The 17,750-nt window shown below is 58.9% G+C and overlaps 1 protein-coding gene across 1 annotated transcript in view; it reads right to left on the bottom strand.

The window, feature by feature from the left end:
- SLIT1 (slit guidance ligand 1) overlaps nt 1-16,208 on the bottom strand; it is a 65,155-nt gene extending 48,947 nt beyond the window's left edge. The window contains exons 1-4 of the mRNA XM_069796793.1: nt 15,831-16,208; nt 3,551-3,622; nt 3,165-3,236; nt 2,443-2,514 (exon numbers count right to left, since the gene is read on the bottom strand). Coding sequence (XP_069652894.1) covers nt 2,443-2,514; nt 3,165-3,236; nt 3,551-3,622; nt 15,831-16,033 — 419 coding nt within the window. The 5' untranslated portion in view covers nt 16,034-16,208. The remainder of the gene's footprint in view (nt 1-2,442; nt 2,515-3,164; nt 3,237-3,550; nt 3,623-15,830) is intronic.
- Between the last annotated feature and the right edge of the window lie 1,542 nt (nt 16,209-17,750).

The raw sequence follows: 17,750 nt of genomic DNA, 5'->3' as shown, positions 1-17,750 counted from the left end.
CAATTTAAGAGCGTCCTTATGACCTCCCACACTGGCCGGACTAGCACCGGTCCAGTTCCCACCTCCTGTTAAGCCAGCGTGATGGTGTGTCTAGACAAGGTCTGGGCACCCCCTGTTCTGCTGTATCCCCCAAACCATCCTTGGGCATCTCAGCAATGGGCAGCCACAAGGAGATGGAGCAGCAGGTCCTCCGGCACGCAGGGCTTTGCTGCCCAAACACAGCACCTGAGGCTCTTCCCGGGCAGCGGCTCCTGATGTGCTCCCCAGGCAGACTCCAGCACTGCATCCCTGCCCTCACTAACGCAGGCAGCACATGGAGTAACATGCAGAGAAGGATGGCAGGCGGCTCAGTGTGTCCCCCATCCCCAACCCCACAGCTTGTCACAGAGACCGTCTGCTCTGAGCGTGCACCAAAGCTCCCCAGGACACGGCACCACCTATAGCTGAGGGGCTGCAAAAATCTAAGCCTGCTCACACAGCCCCAGATTACACAAGAAAAGCTCCAGGTGCTGGTGTCCAGCTGGTGGCTGTCACAGCAGACATGGTCAGAAAACAGCTTCAAGGCAGGGCAGGAGGGAATAGGTTCAAGAAAACCACCAAATTGCAGGAAGCAACAGCAAAGCAACAGGCAGAGGCTGAAATGAAACTGCGCACGGCACGGGGCGGGGGGGGGCTGCAAGAAGCATCTTGCACATCCCTCCTCACCCATGGCAGTACGTAGAGCCCCAGCTCCACACGAGCCTGGGAGCTGTGGAGGGGCACACAGCACAGCCCACCCGTGAGGCTGTCCTTCTGCATCTCCCCAATGAATTGTTGGGGTTTGCTTTTTGAAAGAGCCTGGTATTAAAATATAGAGAAGATTAAAAGGGAAAGATTAATGTTTGTAAAATAATTCTCTCAACTGTGTTTTTGTTATGCAATGGGCGGCTGGAGGAGGATGGGCCCTTTCTGGCGCCACGATACGGCACAGCTGAGCTCAACAAATGCCATTCGACAATTAATTGAACGCCTGTGCTATCAGCTGCCATTACCTAGGCCCATCTTTGGCACAGGCCCACCATTTCACACATCCCACGCTGGCAACCCACACAGCATTTTAACCCTTCATTACACCGCCTCCGGCTGGACTCCAGGACTGACTCCCTGGCACTGTCAGAATAAACCAGCATCACTGCTGAGGAAAACGGCTCAGCTGCAGCCTGCCTGCGTGGGCAGGGCTGCTTGGCCCTGACATGGTCATGCCTGTCCTGGCAATGTCTCAGCCCATTCAGTTATTTCATCCACTCCTACCCTGTGCCAGCAGGGACCTGGCATCCTCATTTCACAGCTGAGAAATGGAGATACAAGATGCAGTAAGCAGAGAGCTTGTGTCCTAGCCACAACTACCCTGCTCCTACACGCTGCAAATCAGCCACAGGATGTAAGCATCTTCTCTGAGAGATGGAGAGCACCCAGCCCCAGTTTGGCATGCACCCTCTCCTCCTCACAGCCCCCTTCCCAACGTACGTGGTGCCTGACATAGCTGAGAGCCGGTAAATGCTTTGTTAAGAGGATTTCCTGCAGTTTGAAAAATGCTGCTGTTGCCCGAGCAAAGCAGCCCCAGGCAAGGGAAAGCCAATATGGAAAAAGGAGTATTTATCAAACCCCAGCAGCCCTTCCCTGGCAGCCTGCTGCTGCACGGAGGGAAGAGGGGTCTGCAGAGGTGGGGCTTGGACAACAGGAGATGGTCCCTGGGGGTGCTTCTGCGGGTGCAGAGGGACAGGCAGGGATGGAGGCAGGCAGGGCTGTGCAGAGAAGGGGCAGCAGGCACAAGGGGCTGGATCTGCCCCAGGCAGGGCTTCCTCCTCCTTCCCCAGGCTGCCCTGGACACCAGCAGAGAGGCAGCTCTGGAGTGGGGACATGGGGCTCTCTGGGCCCTGCAGAGGTCTCTCTGGGCAGGATTGACCCCGGGGACATCCCCCTCACCCTCCGTTCATGACAACCTGGTCTGGGGCGTAAGGGCACCCCACCCCAGAGCCTGTGGTCTACACCCAGAGAGGAGGCTGCAGGGCTCACAGCAACTCTGCAACTGGCACTGTGCAGGCACAGCCCAGCTTAGCAGCGCCAGCCCCAGCCCAAACTTCCAGCACCTCCTTCCACATCCCCATGCACTGCAAAGACATTTAACACAGTCTTTAACAGCACTGGTCTCAGGCCTTCTGCAGGACAAAGCCAATTCCCTGCCATGCTGCATGCTGGGCTCCCTCAGAAACAGGGTGCATTGCCCTATCACGCACCAGGCACGCACCAGGCACTCACGGGGACAAGACACCAGTAACCACCAGCAAACCCCCCCCAGAAACAGCACCCTCCCAGGATGTCAATGCCCCTCCAAACCCCATTGCAGCCCCAAGCAGCCCCGCAAGCAAGCCCATACCACCCACTGGCACGGAAGGTACTTACAGCCGTGACAGCGCCTGGTTGTTCTGGAAGAGGAGCTCAGGCAGGGTATGCAGCTGGTTGCGGTTCAGCCGTCTGCAGGAAAAGAAGAAAGGGTCAGGGTTTCAGGGGCAAAGCAATCACCCCACCTGCAACCCAACTGGCAGCTCTGGGCACAGCTGGGGTGCTTTGGCTCACTCAGAGGGGCCATTAGAGAAAAGCATCCCACCTGGCAAGGACACCCCTGTCCCACCCACGGCACTCCCAGGCAGGGGCAACCAACGGGGCATTAATAGACTTACTCACAATGTTGTAATTACATGCAGACAGGACTCCAAGCTGTTAACTGCTGATTGCTGCTTAAATGTACTGTTAACCTGCTGCTAGCTCAGCTCCTCCTATTTGCTCGAGCAGCTCTGGATTTTTAAACTGCTGAGCTATTTTACTGAGTACTGGGCTGGAACTTACGGCTTCCTCACTAACACACAGGACACAGCTGATAACAGTGAGAGTGATTTGTGTTTAACCTGCCCCTCACCTCAAAAGCATCAGAAAGGACTTTAAGATCTATAGAAACAGAAATAGGTTTGCTTCCCACACTGTAAAATACTGCTGCCACGCAGCAGAGAAGCTGTTTGAAGTCAGGCAGCACTGATACATTATGGTTTAAGCCAAAAAGGAAAGGATGCTCTCTGCGACTAAACCCAGCCGCCCTCCACCAACTGCCTCCGCGCCCAGGCACTCACAGCCGCTCCAGCTCCTTCATGTCATCGAACGCCCCACGCTCCACCGTGCTGATCTGGTTTTCCATCAGCTGCCTGCAGAGAGAAGGGGTCAGCTTTCCAGAAAGGTGGTCCCCAGCCCCACCGTCTCACCAGCAGTGTCCCCGGTCACCCTCCAGACCCAGGGCCACCTTGCTCCCACCATCCATTCAACACAACCTGGCCCCTTTCTCCCCACTCCCTCCCAGCTGGAAGCCCACCATGCTCAGCCCAACTCAGATGCCCTTCAGCCCCGCCAGCAGATGCCCAGCAAAGGGCTCAGCATCATCTCTACCAGCCCCAGGAGGGACCACAAGCTGAGCACAGCGCCTGCCAAGGTCAGACCAGCCGACCCCTTGCCGGGAACTCACAGGACGCGGAGCTGCTTCAGCCCGGCGAAGTCATTCTTGTTGATCCGCGTGATGTTGTTGCCGTTGAGCTCCCTGCGGAGAGAAGAGGTAGAGATCAGTGAGGAAGCACTCAGGAGGTGGCCAGGCATGGGGGTTCCCCAGCAACTCCCCAAAAAGGGCAGACAGGGCCCAAAGGACGGCAGTAGTTGCTGCATTTCTGTGCCCCTCGCCAGGAATGGCGTCTTTCATGGACCATAAAGCAGCAAGGGGCAGGAGCTGCCCGGCTCCCCCATCTCCCTGTCCCCACGCTGGATGCCCTCCTTGGGACAGAAGCCCCAGAGCCCTCAGCAACGCAACAAGAAGCCCAGCAATGCCAGCCACCGCCTGGCTGGATGCACATCATCCCACTCTGGAAATGCAGCAACACCTCGTAGGGTCATCCCAAACACACAGAGCTTACAGAGGGCAGGGATAACAAGAAGGCAAACAACCGTCCCCCAGAAAAGCAGGATCGCTCCAAACACCCAGCTGCAGGTCACCCACATGCATCATGACTGGTTCAGTGCACAGCCATCTCACACCTTCTGCCTGGAGAATAAGCCACACTTCAGGTTTCACCTGCCAGGAGACGCTTGCACAGGACAACCTGCTTCTCCTGGCATCGCTCTCTCATGCAAAAGCCCTGGGTGAGTGCAGGGACAGGCACTCCAGCCAGAAGGGAGATGCTGTCCCAGCTTGCTTGTCCTGCTGGTGGAAATAAGGGGAGAGGGCAGCCCGTGGGGTGCCTACACCCACCCCATGGCTGCTCTCCTGCCCAGGCTCTGCTCAGCACCGGGGCAAGGTGTGCCCCACTGCCGGACCCACACGTGGCAGGGGCTCTGCTCCCAGCCTGCCGGCTACACCTCCCTGGCTCTCCACCCGTCACGCTCTCCAGCGTGCCCCTGCTAGGATTATCCTGCTTTAAAATATATTGAGCCGGGAGCTGCAGAGATTTGCGCCTCACAATCTCAGCTTTGCAGTGCCTTTCTGCATTAGGGGCTGTGAGCACTGTAGGGAGAGGGGGACCGTCAGCCCTGGGACCCGCAGAGCAGAGCTGGGGGTCCCTGTGCAGCACCCCACAGCAGGGGAGAGCCTCCCCCCTCGGCAGCGCAGAGCACGGCAGCGTTTGCTCCTTGCCACGAGGCCGATCTGCCCACGACACGCACTGGGGACAGAGGACACCCACGCGAACGCACGGCCCGGGGAGGGCTCCCACGCCGGAGACCCGCTGCTTGCGCTGAATACAGACACAGAAATAAAGAGGAAACAAATAAACTACAGGAGAGGGAGGCAGTCAAGGGAAAGACGAGCTGCTGGAGCCAGGGCAGAGGCAGGAGGGTGCCACCCCGGAGCAGGGTGCGGTGCCTGGGCAGGACCCCAGCACCCAGGGCTCTATAACCCCCCCAGCCGCGGCAGCGGGACCGGGGAGCAGGAGTGCCCCACATCACACGAGGGGCCGAACACAAAGCCCATCGTTCCCCTCCAGAGCCAAAGTCTCCCTCCACCGGGCTCTGCGGCCATGCGAGGGGCCGAGGTCAGCGGCGGGCTGGCCTCCGAGCCACCGAGCAGCGTGTACGGCCGCCGGGTACAGCCAGCGCAGCCGCGCACCCCGGGGTGCTGCCATTGTCCTGCTGAAACGGCTGATAATGGCTAATGAGTTCCAGCTCGCCATTATAGCCTCGTAATTACACCGCTATTCAGCGCCCGAGATTGCCGGGCTCCTGCCATTATCCAGCCGTGTGTGCGAAGGAGGTGGGGAGAGCACGTTACTAGGACACAGATGAATGCAAGCGGGGAATGAATAGAGGTTCCCCAGCCCCGGCGATTAAACTGAAACCCACACCCGGGCTCTGCAGCCCCACGGCTCGCCCGGCTCCCCGTACGGCCAGCGCACAGCTGTGCACATCTGGCTCCCGGGGATGGGGCTCCAACCCGCAAGGTTGCACCCTGCGGGACTCGGTGCTGCCCCTCTCCCGGGGAGCAAAACCCACGGGCAGGCTGTAAGTCCCAGGCACGAGGCACTGGGGTGGGTCATGCATTTTAGGGACATCTGTCACCCCAGGAGGGGTGGCTCGGTACGGGCAGATGTGTGCCCATCTCCTGACGGATCACAGCCTTGAGGTCAGCCAAGGGTAGGGAGAAACCCCGGCTACAGGAGTGGTTTTCTCCAAATGTCCTAAAGGGTCCTTGCCAAAGCAGACTGCCTGGAAGCTCCCCAGGGCCGTGCTGGAGGCCAAGCTGGAGGTAACGGTGTCAGTCCAAGCTCCAGCCAAGGGCAGGTCCCTGGCAGGACTCCCATGTTGCCGCCTTTTAAACATACCTAACATTACTCTGGCTGCAATGTGTAAGTGGAAGTTAGGAAACCTCTGGTACTACAGACAGACAGAGCAGAGAGGCTTGATTTAAAAACTGCTCAATCAGAAAGCCAAGACTTACACCTCAGCCTGCAAGCCCACGGTGGGCTTAGACTCCTCTGGGATCCCCAGAGCACTGGCACCCCAGACCCTTAGCCAGAGGCAGAGCACAGGCAAAGAAGCATGGAGATATGCAGAAACACCAAAGAGCGATAGACTGGACACGGCCAGTCCCTCCACATGCCAAAACTAGGCTCTGCCCTCTCTCCCAGGCACCTTCTAGGACAGAGCAGTCTGAACCCAAAGACTTTTCAGCACGAGGCCAGGTAGGATGCATTGCCCTGGGGCAGTGCCAAGGGACAGGCCACCCTGGAGGGCAACTGTGCCACCCTCCCAGCCTCCGCTCCCTGCACGCTCGCTGAAGATCCTCAGAGTGCTCCAGCAATGGGGCTGGTGGCCGTCCCTAAAAGCAGTGCCCTAGGGCTCCTTCACAGCCCTGCTCGGGGACTGGCCCTGCGTGCTCCCTGACACTTCTCTCAGCATCCCCCCTTGTCTTTGTTCGGGTAGATGATGGCCTTTGCAACCAAGATGGGAACAAACAGCAGGTAAAGCTTATTTGTAAGGATGCCGAGGCAACACTGCTATTTAACTTCGTGACATTTTTTCCCCTCTAAATCCCCTTCAGTTCCTCATGGAGATAAATTACAGTCTGCTGTGCCCAGAAAGCCGGATCCCTGCTGCTCAGCTGCTCACCCGCTGCCTCTGTGCCCTTTCCTAGTGAAGCGAAACACCCTGCCCTGCCCCACGCAGCAGAGCTTCGATAAGGACTGATGTGTCTGGGGAGCTGCCTGGCAGATTGGTTGCATTTCTGGACTGTGATTTGAAAACAGAGATGCAGGGCGTGCTCTTTTCTCGTTAATCTATAGGGGTTAATGCCAGAAAGCATCCTCACATTCATCCAGGCTGCCTTCCTCTGCCCCACAGCACCCCAAATCTCACAGTGCCGCTGGAGAGGCAGCGAATTTTCATTTGCAACCTTCAAGTTTCAGAACCCCCCTCCCATTTCTTCCTGGGAAGAGGAAAGTCATTAAAACAAGCAGTCCCTTTGCTACGGTGCTTGTGGATCATCCCACTCCCAGATGGGATGTCTGTGCTGCAGCAGGGTTCGTTAGACTCAATTTGCATAGTCTGGGTTTATATTTGGTTTCTAGCTTTGGATGGCTTATTCCATTCCCGGGGGGTCTGATGCATCTTCTCCCTTTGCAGGGTTTGGATCTACACTAACTCAGTAACAACCTCAGAGAGTGCAAATGCTGAGAGGTAATTTATTAAATACAGCCAACATGAGTGATATTTCCCTGGGCACTGATTTATCAGGAGCGGGAAGGGGAAGGAGCAGACAGCGCAATCCCACTATCCGTGCTCCATTGCAAAGCATCAGCTATTCGGCACACACGTGACTCCTGTCCTTGTGCTCAGCTCAGCTCTGCTCTCCCACCGAGGCAAAAATCCTAACTGGTGTGCTCCCCGGACTCCTGCTTTTAAGGCAGCAGAGGGAAAGTCTGTGAGACAAATCCCTACATCTGCACCCAAAAGCAGAGAAATGTGTCCCAGCCCCATCAGCACCAGCACAGAGTGGGTACCCACAGCACCCAGGCAGTGACTGCAGGGGCTGGCAGAGAAGGGGTCCATGCCAGCATCACCTGCAACTAGCCATGCTCCTGCGGTCCACGCTCTGAGGGCTGCCACTGCCCCAGTGCCTGGCAAGGCCAGCAGTTGCATCGTTCGTGGGATGCATCCCTCCCTCCATGGTCCCCAGTGCCCTGCCATTCCTGCCCTTGGCTCAGAGCACCAGCCCTGGGGGCACGGATCCCCTCCCAGCAGCTCCGTAGCCCTCATCCCAGAGTCCTGACCCCAGCTGGAGCCAGCAGTGCCAGATAATAACCAGGGAAGCGGAGAAATGAAAGCTGCAAGGTCACGCACCCCACAGCAGTATCTCTGCAGCCCTCCATCAATCCTGACAGATGCACACACGGCTCCTTCAGAGCCAGGGACTGACACTCCCCCATGCCCTATTCCAGCATGTCACTGCTCCTGCCTCAAGGCCCATTTCCAAAACTCTGACCGGAATCCCTCTTGCTGCAGGCGAGCCGTTTTCCTGCCTGCCCTGGCCACCACGGTGCAGAGGCCAGGCTGCTCCCTTGCCCACACAGGTCCCCTCTCCCAGCCCCATTCCCCCCAACAAGCCACCAGCCCCAGGGGCACAGCCCTCCCTTCGGGCCTCTCTGCCTTGCAGGGGCAGGACCCGCTCGGCTCGTGCTCCCATCTCACATCTGTGCTGTTGGTGATCCCCTGCCACCAAACACCTTCCTCCATTCCGCAGGCAACAACATCCTTTTTGTCAGACTATTCCTCCTGTTTGCCAAGCCCGCTTTGAAATCTCAGCCTGTACTCCAGCCCTCTTGCATCTCTCCCAGCCTGGTGGCATCTGCAAATGTCATAAGCAGCTCACGTCCCATCACACAGACTGCTAATGGAAACACGGACGAGCTCAGACCCTGGACTGACCCCTGCACTCAGCACTGCGGGACAGAGCAGCTGCAACCTTTCATCCTATACTTTTACTGCATTTTTCAAGTCTTCTCAAGATTTCACCCAGCTGCTTGAATGTAATCGAGTCCCAGCACAGGCTTGCTGAATGGCTCAAGCAGCGAAAGGCAGGGCAGAGCCCTTCCCAGTCCTGGTAGAGCTGGTTCCCTCCAGCACCAGCACAGCATGGAGGGATGCTCACCGCATCCTCCAGCTCCCTGCTGCCCATGGGGGCATGGCTGGGTGCTAACCCCATTCCCTCCAAGGTGCAAGAGGGGTACAGGGTACTGCTGCCCGCTGCTCAGGGAGGGGGCACTGGGCACCCACATCCTGGGCTGACACAGCTGCATGAGGGGCTCAGCACCTTCTCCTCCTTTTCCTTTCCAACTCTGCCCTGACCAGAGCCCTCAAGGAAGAGCAAGAGTGCCCATGGGGTCCATCAAAGTCTCTTTAAGGGTACCACACACCCCAGGGTGAACGCCTTGCCAGCAGTCCCCCTACCAGATGCCTGCAGGGTGATGTGCCCAAACAGGAGAGCTCCGAGAGCAGCTATGTACTATTTGGGCTCATCTCAGAATAACTGCCCCTAGCTGAAGGGGAACCCAGCCCCATGCACTGCGTTGGCCCCAGAGCACGGGAGGCTCTGTAAGCTTTTATGAGGTACTAAAGCAGGTTAGCATCACAATAAATTTTTAAGTGTTACAAACAGCATCGATCGTGTGAGTAACGGTGAGGATCCAGAAGGCTTTCTGCTCTTCCTAACTTCTCTCTGGGGTTTTCATGCCACAGCCATTAGCCGCTTGCAGTCAGGGAATGCTTTACCCTCACGCAGCATCATGGTGTGTCACCTTCAGGGTTAAAAATAAATAAATAACCTCCCTCAGCCCCAGTGTGAGAGAGAAAAGGCAGCAAGTCATTTCTGTTTCACAAATGGGGAAACTGAGGCTCAGCCAAGAGAACTGATTTGCCTGGATACCTCCAAAATTTGGCTTTTTGTGCTGTGCTGAGTAGCCTGGCGAGAAGCATCGCTACTCCCGTGGCTCCTCTGCTTCCCAGGGCAGGGGAGGCAGCCCAGCCTTCAGGCTTCATCCTGCCACTCAGCAGACCAAGGTCCAATCCACCCTGCATCTTCCTCAGCAAACCCCCTTTGCTCATCACTCGCGGAGCAGCTCACAGTGGGGACAAGAGGACAAGTGCACCCAAACTGCTCAGGTACGGGTGCCTGCTCAACCCCAGACCAGCTGGGTCTCCTGAAGAATCCCATTTCGGAGCTGGGGCTTCCTCCTACCGAAAAACATCCAGGGCCAGGAGCTTGCATCTCTCCCACTCTTGGTACCCAGGGCTGCTCCTCGACTGCATCGCTTGAAAAATTAATCTTCCCTTTTTTCTGATCTTCCTCCTCCTAGCAGCCTCTCTCCCCCATAGGACACTTGCCTCTTCTATTTTGAGCAGCAAGTGCATCCAAAATGCATGCCAGGAAAGCAGATACTCAGCACAGCTTCAGAGCCTGTATGTGGCAGGGAAGCCTGAGATGGTCCCAGAGAGGACAGCCTGGGACTGACCCTGCATCAACACCACAGAGGGGTCCCCTCCATCCCACCTCTTTCCCTTTCCGCTTCCAGCAGTGCCACGACCTGAATGACCAGGCTGCAAACCATCCCCTCTCACTGCCCACACTGCTAATTGCAGCCTGGTGCCATACAGCAGGAAAACCTCTGCTCACCGCTCCTGCCACTGCAGCCGTCCCTGGCTGTCCCCCTGAGTGGAGACAGGGGCAGCTGCCGGAGCTGGCCTTGGAGCTACTCGCACTGGAAGCCTGCCGGGGAGCAGTGATCTGGGTTTGACATCCCCCGGGACGGGGCCATTTGCTAACGTGCAACTGTTTTTTTTATTGCCTTTCAGCAAAACATGCACAGAAACATCTCCTTGCCTATCAGGTTTTATGAAAGGTTATTTCAGTAGCAATAAAGATAAAGAGGATGCGTCCGCAGCACGGTACCTCTGGAGCGGGCAGGGAACCATGAAGGACTCAGATGGGAGACAAAGACAGGCTCCTTGGCTGCCCATCTTGCCCTCCTGTGCCTGCACACATCCTGCTCCAGCGCTCGCCTTGCCCATCCGCGCCAGCTCCCCGGGGAGCAAATCGGAGCACGGATGCAGGAAAATTCCCTCTCAATGTGGGGTCACGGGGTCATACACCTTTCCCCAGATGGGACACCCTTTCCCTGCCCACACCGCCCTGGTGGCACCCCGAATCCCCTCTGTTCCCCCAGGCTGCGGGCTCTGCTCCCCCGCAGGGGTCTCTCAAGCATCCTTTGCATTTTATAGCTGGCTCGCTCTTCTGCTGGCCACAGGTTCGGTAGGAAACAATGAAGTAGGGGAGCACCAAACTCAAAGCAAATGCACATCCTGTAACGAGATGGCTTAGACTGTTCCTGTGCATGCATGTGCATGGGTTGCTGTCCTGCACCAACACCGCTGCCGCCGTGCCCAGCTCACCCTGTGGCTGCAGGCTCTGGGAACAGCAGCAGCAGTGAAGGCGTTTGAAGGTGCACGCGAGAGACACACAATTAAAGCCAGGAGCAATTCCCCCTCCTTGCTTCCACCTTAGCAGTGAGGAATTGCTGGCAGCACAATGCATCACCCCGGAGGAGCAAAGTGGCAGCACATTTAAGGCAAAAATATCTATTTTAAAGGATGCAATAAAACAGCGCCAGGGAAGGGTTTATAGGGAAGCAATTGCTGTGCGGGGTGAGAAGTGGTCACCAGAGGCCAATCCGCCTGGCTTTATTGCCTGTTACCGGTGACTTTTCCCAACCAGGGGACAATAGATCCTCTACTATCAGCCACGGCTCCAGTCAATACAAACACGACATAGTTTTTTAAACTAATATTTTTCCAGCATGCAATTCCATGGAGAGCAAGAACGCAGCGTTACCATGGCGATATATAGACAGCATCTGCCTTGGACGTAGCTGAAGGGAGAAATTGGAATAGAATTGCAAATTTCCTCTGTCCAGGAAGGCTCCCAAAGAAGCCACCGCAGCGGACTGAGTAGGCTGCCTTCCCCAGCCAGGCCGCGTCCTCCCAGTGCCCAGCACTGGCTCTCCCAAGAGCCAAGGGCAGCAGGGCCCCCTGAGCACTGCCCCGGCTGGATATCGGTCCTGCACTCTGCCCCAGAGCTCTGCAGAGCCTACGCACTCCCTCGCTGCCTCTGCAACCAGCCTGCTCAGCTGCAACACCAAAAACTTGCCCGGGCACCTGAGGAAGGAAGAGGTTGACCCCCTCAAGGTGCTTCCTAAGAATTAACGTTCCCTGAAGCCCACCAAAGAGACACAGCCCAACAACTGGTGTCAAATGCATGAGCGCTGCTGTGATACACCAGCCTTGCTGCTGCAAGACATTTTGATTAACCAGCTAGAGGGAGACAGGGGTGCATGAATTAAATCCACTCTGAACAAGAGCCCGCTGCTGTAATTTTGGCAGGGGACAGTTAGGCAGCGCGCAAGCATGCTTCAGGTGCAGCCACCCCAGCATCGTGCTCCCGCACCCAAAGGCTGGAGCTCAGCACCCCTTCCCTCTGTCAACGTGGAGCAGGGAGACGGCAGAGCTGGCTGCGGTCTGGATGGGGCCCATTTCAGCAAAGGCAAACCCCAAGTTGGGGGAACAAGGCAAACAGGAGCCCCGTGCAATGCTGAGGCCAGGGACGCTGGGAGGGAGAAGTGGAAGCCAAGGGGGATGCAGTGATGAAGACCCCCAAAACCAGCTCTGCTTCCCCCCACTTGGGGGTAGAAGGGCACTGCACAGCCATTCAGCCCACCAGAGAGGAGGCAAAAGGGGTGAGTGGGGCAATTCTCAGCTGTCAGCTGAAAACTTCAAAAGCAGGAACGAGTGCAATGCCATCAGGCTCAATTCATCCCCTGCGGGCAAAGAGCCGGGCTGGAAGCCACCATTTGACAGTGGCAAATTTGCACTGATCCTGCTGGCATGGGGAGAGTGGTGAGGCTCCCCGACAGGGCAGTCTGCTCTTCAGAGGCACTTTCAAAGTAAGAAAGAAAGAAAAGCAAGCAAACAGGGAAGGAACTGTGCCTTTCTCCCACGGCTCTCCTCCAGCGACTAAGACCCAAGGGACTCTTGGAAGCAGATAACACTGTAGTACTGGAGGATTATCGCCCTGTCCTGCCTACGATGCCTCCAGGACCTGCTCTCTCGTGCTTGCCAGAGGCGTAGGCAGGAGCGCAGGCAGCCATGCAAAGCGCCCAGAGATTTTGCTGCTTCCTGCCTTGCTGCAGCATAAGCCTCTCTACTCAGTGCCTGATCCAGGCAGAGTGGGGGCTGCAGGCACCACTTGGAATTTACGTTGGGTTGCAGGCTAGAAGGCACTTAGGGAGCAATGAGCTGTGCCCTGGAGCAAGGAAAGAAGGGTCCCGTGTCCCCCCATGCAGCCACCACCCATGCTAGTCATGTCTCCAGCCCTTACCCTGCACCAATAGCAGAGCACCAGGGAGACATCACAGGGGAAACCTTCGAGCAGAAGATGAGACAATTTCTCCCCAACCCATGATTTGCCGAAGTTGCAGTGACTCTGCAAGGCAAATAATTCCCTCTTCTTCAAAGGAAAAGGGTGTATTTCAAAAGTGATGGAGCTCAGACCTCACCACCGGACACTGCTGTCTGAGTCCCCATGATGACTTTGGCAGTGCCAGCACATGTGGCCGCAGCAGCAGCACTGTCTTGTCCAGGGGTTCCACCCATGTCACCACGGGGCTCAGCCAGCTGGGAGCCTGGAGAAAGCCTGGAGCCTCCAAACACCACACTGGCTGCCCCGCAAGGCTGCGGGCATGCAACAGGCGGGCAACACGACAGCACAGCACAGACACCACTGCTCACCGGCACTGTGGGACGCATGGCGAGGTCGGCACCACTCACGCCGTGCGTCCCAGTGCTTGGGAAAAGAGGCAGGCAGTGGGGGGCACTGGTAAGAGGTTGCTGGCTTCCCAAAGAAAGCCAGCCTCTGGAGACAGCAAGTGCTGAGCACAGACCCTGCTGCACGCTCCCCTGCAGTTGCTAGCTGACACCGCTCCATCAAGCGGTGAGAAGTTGAAGACTGCGAGGTTGCAACCTCTTTACGGGGAACTCAAACTTGCTTACGAGCTGTTACAGCAGGAATTCACTGCTCGGAGTTAAACCTGCTCTGCACAGACACCCTCAAGCACCTGCAAGGGTGTGCAACACAGCGGGAAGTAGTTATCCAGCAGACAACACCCACGAGAGAGCAGCACGTCTAGCTCAACCCAGCCAGCAGATCTGGCACCGGCAACTGCATGAATATACAAAAAAAACAATATCGCCAAGCGGCAACACCCAGCCAAGGGCATCCTCCATCTGCCCACTCCAGCATTGTCTCCTCTGAGCGGTGCTGAGCACCTGCCCAGCGGGCAGAGGCGGGGGCTCACTGCCCACGCTCCCCCAGCACCCTGCAGCCGGGTGCATGGGAAGCTGATGCTGCGGAGCCCACTGAGCTCCCCAAGGGGTGGAAAGGGCTGGTGCAGGCTATGCGCAAACCTTTCCCCCGCCCTGGGCACGGAGAAAAGGGGGATCCTGTCTCAGAGCTCACAAACTGGCTCTATGGGACTGCAGCTCGCAGCAGCCTGGTCGCTGTGCTGGGTAATAATCATTTGTATGAGGATAATTATGGCGGGAGAAGAGAAAACTCCACTAAAGTGGTGTCCCGCAGAGCTCCCAGCGCCGCATGCTGGGTGCAACCCTGGCAGCTGCCAGGCTGCCTGCAGTCCCTGCCTGCGGGGACTCTCCCCAGCTGCAGGCAAAGGGCACATTCACACTCCAGTAACCGGAGGCAGCGCAGCACAGGGACAGGAGGAGCCCCGTGTGTGTGGCTGTCCCAGGAGGCATCCAGCAGCTCTGCTGCCCAAGGAGGCGGCAGCCCAATGCTTCCCTGCGCTGCAAGGGGGATGCCGGGGCAGTCTGGCCGCACAGCTGAGGCTGGGGGGGCTGGCTACTGTGCCACCATGCTCCACCGCAGCCCCTGGGATGGGTACCCGCTGCCCCCAAGCAGAGGGGAGAGGCTGGGGACAGCCCTGCTCTCCTGCGGGGACTGGGGGCACCTGCACGCCAGGAACCTGCCGCCAGCCGTGGGTTGGACACATTCAGCTCATGCCCCTCTCCCCAGAGCAGGGACCCGCTGCAGCCACAGGGCCCCCAAGCAGGGAGACTTGCCCAGTCGGGCGCAGTGGCAAAGGGGCACCCTGTTCGAGGGAGCTCGGCGGGCTCCACAGGACCCCCGCAGCCGGCTGGACCGTGACTGTGAGAGAAAAGCTTTCCTTACAGGGCTCCTTAAGGCTCCAGCACTCCGAGGAGGACTTCCCAGGGACAAAGGGGTGCCCAGCACGAGTAGGGGCTTGTGGTAGCAGGGACCCTCAGGCAACCCCTCCAGCTGTGTGGGTACCCCGCGACAAGCCACAGCAGGGGCAGCCACACAACTGCCTGTGGGTGCCATGGGGCACACAGCCCCACACATGCAGCCCATTCTGGGCTGCCCCAGTGCAAATGCCCCCCCCCCTTGGAGTAACCCACCCCCTCAGGCACAGCTCTAATCCCAACCCCGCTCTGCATGGTTACACACCCACTGGCACACGCGGGCTCTTGCACATGCCGGACCCCTTGCACACCCCTTCCCCAGACGAAGGGCTGCACACGTACCCTGCCTCAGCAGGCTTTTGCACACACACCGCTCCCCACCTCGACGGGCTATCGCACCTCCCTCACGGAGGGGATGATGCACATACGCCCACCCAACAGGCTCTTGCACACGCATCCCCCGGACAGGCACTTTGACACACACCCAACGCCCCCCGCTGCCCACGCGCCCACCCCACCAGGTTCTTGCACGCGCACCTTTTGGCCAGGCTTTTGCACGCGCCCCCACGGGCATTTGCACAAGCACTCCCCTTAACAGACATAAGCATCCCCCTTGGATGGGCGCTTGCACACACCCCCCCCAGACAGGCTGTTGCACGCACACCCCACGGACGGGCTCCTGCCCACTCTCCTGACAGGCTCTTAAACACGTACACACACACACCCCCGCTGGGCACTTGCACGCACTCGCCCCGCGCTTTTGAACGCGCGCACACACATCCCCCCCGCCCCGTCCCCCCCCCAGGACAAGCGCCTGGCCCCAGCAGCCGGCCGGGCTCTTGCTCTTGCACACGCCCGCGCCCCGCCACGGGCCGTTGCACACCCACCCGCGCCGGCCGCTCCCACCCGCCCCGGGCCGGACAAAGCGCGGCGGTACTCACAGGCGCTCGGTGCCGCGGGGGATGCTCTTGGGCACGGCGCGCAGGGCCGTGCCGTGGCAGTCCACCGTGGTGCCGCTGCAGGCGCAGAGCGGCGGGCAGGCGGCGGCGCGGCCCCGGCACAGCGCGGCGCACGCCAGCAACCAGGCGGCGGCCCGCAGCCCCGCCGGGACCCCCGCCGCCCCCCCGGGGGTCGGGGCCGCCATGGCAGCGGGCAGCGGGGTTAGGCGGCGGGGCCGCTGCGCATCACCGGGGAGGGGAGCGGGGCTGGGCTGGGCTCGGCAGGGCACGGCTCGGTACGGCTCGGCTCCGGGGCGAGAGCCCCGTCGGCGCACACCCGCCCGTCCTCACTGCCGCCCCATCCCGCAGCCCAGGCACAGCCTCCGCGCTGGCTCCTCCCTCCCGCCCTGCCCGCCCCGACGGGCCCCCCCCCCCCCCCGCTTCGCCGCCGCCGCCGCCGCCCCTCCCCGCGCCCCCGGCACCGGCGGCTGCGGGGGTAGGAGCGGTCCCGGCCGGGCAGGGCACCGGCACCCCGGTGGCCGGAGCCGTCGGGGCTCTGCCCCGCCCCGGCCGTGCAGCGAGGTGGGCTGCGTCTCGGTCCCCCCACCCGGGACAGCGGGGTTGGTGACTCCCCCACACCCCCCGCGAGATGGCTGAGGGATGCCGGGGTACAGCAGCAAGGCGAGCGGGTAGCGTGCGGGCAGAGGCACCCCGGGGACTGGCAGCGACCGGAGAAACAGCCTGCGAACCGAGCGGCGGCTTGCGGAGCATTCCCACCTCTCCTCGGAGGGTGCCAAAAGCTTTCACATCCCCCGGCGTGCTCCAGGCACCCCTGGCCAGTCTTCCACCCTGCAGCCCGGAGCCCCGTCCCCATCGTCCAGAGCCCAGGCGAGGCGCAGGGACCCGGCAGCCCTCGCACACAGCGGGCTGGCACCGGTCAGCCAGGACGGTACCCGGTGTGCTCATGGGAACCCTGCGGCCAAGCACCCCAGCACGCAGGGGACACTTGGGGATGCATCTCTGCTTTGCTCTTTGCTCCGCACACAGACGGCAAGTCCTAAAGCCCTGGCTGTGGCATTAGCTATGTCCTTTCCCACTCCAGGGGGAACATCTTAATGTCAAAGACACCAAAATGTCTTTGTGGCTAATCCATCTGGAAGAACGAGGCAAAATATACCTATTTCAACGCAAAAAAAAAGTGAAGCCAAGAAATCCTGTGAGCTTGGTCCCAAATGGTTGACATCTCAGAAATGTGAGCATTGCATTCATTTTATTACCTTCCATTTTCTTCCCTGAGGTCTGCAAATGCAAAGCAGGAGGGTGTAACCAGGAGGACTGGTCACCTGTTTTATTAATGACACCTGAAACACTTGTAACCCCATGGTTCCAAGAGCTGAGTCGTTAAGAAGAACAACAGGCATACTGAGATGCCCAACAGAGCCCTGGATGCTGGCAGCTACTGCTGCAAATGTCCTCCTTGGAGACGAAACCTATGGAAGGAGGGGAGGTGGGAGCCTGTCGCATCACTCCGGCAGCAGGAGGAGAGGTGTGTGAGCACAGACAACCCACTGCACATTCATCTCCCCAGCCAGCAGGATATTTGCAGGGACGGTGGCAAGTCCTGGGGCAGAAGTGCCTCTTAAATCAATGCCCCCTGCGTATGGAGCTCCACAAGTTCCTTAATCAGGGTGAGAGAGAGGTGTCTGCATGGGGTCTCGCTCCAGCAAGGGCCACCTCACACACACACACAGGGTTGCACCAGCTTGGCCCAGATCAGCAGCCCTTTCCCATCCCGAATGCAGGCTCCCATCATCTGTCTGCATTTTCATGACATCTCCTTCCTCTGGCCCCAATCCCGGGAGGAAGCTGTGCTTGAGATGGATGAAAGGGGTTTGTTCCTCGTTGCTACCCAGCAGCCCTGAC

The sequence above is a fragment of the Haliaeetus albicilla genome, chromosome 11 (assembly GCF_947461875.1).
Source record: "Haliaeetus albicilla chromosome 11, bHalAlb1.1, whole genome shotgun sequence".
NCBI classification, from domain to species: domain Eukaryota; kingdom Metazoa; phylum Chordata; class Aves; order Accipitriformes; family Accipitridae; genus Haliaeetus; species Haliaeetus albicilla.
This window is presented reverse-complemented; position numbering and strand designations above follow the sequence as displayed.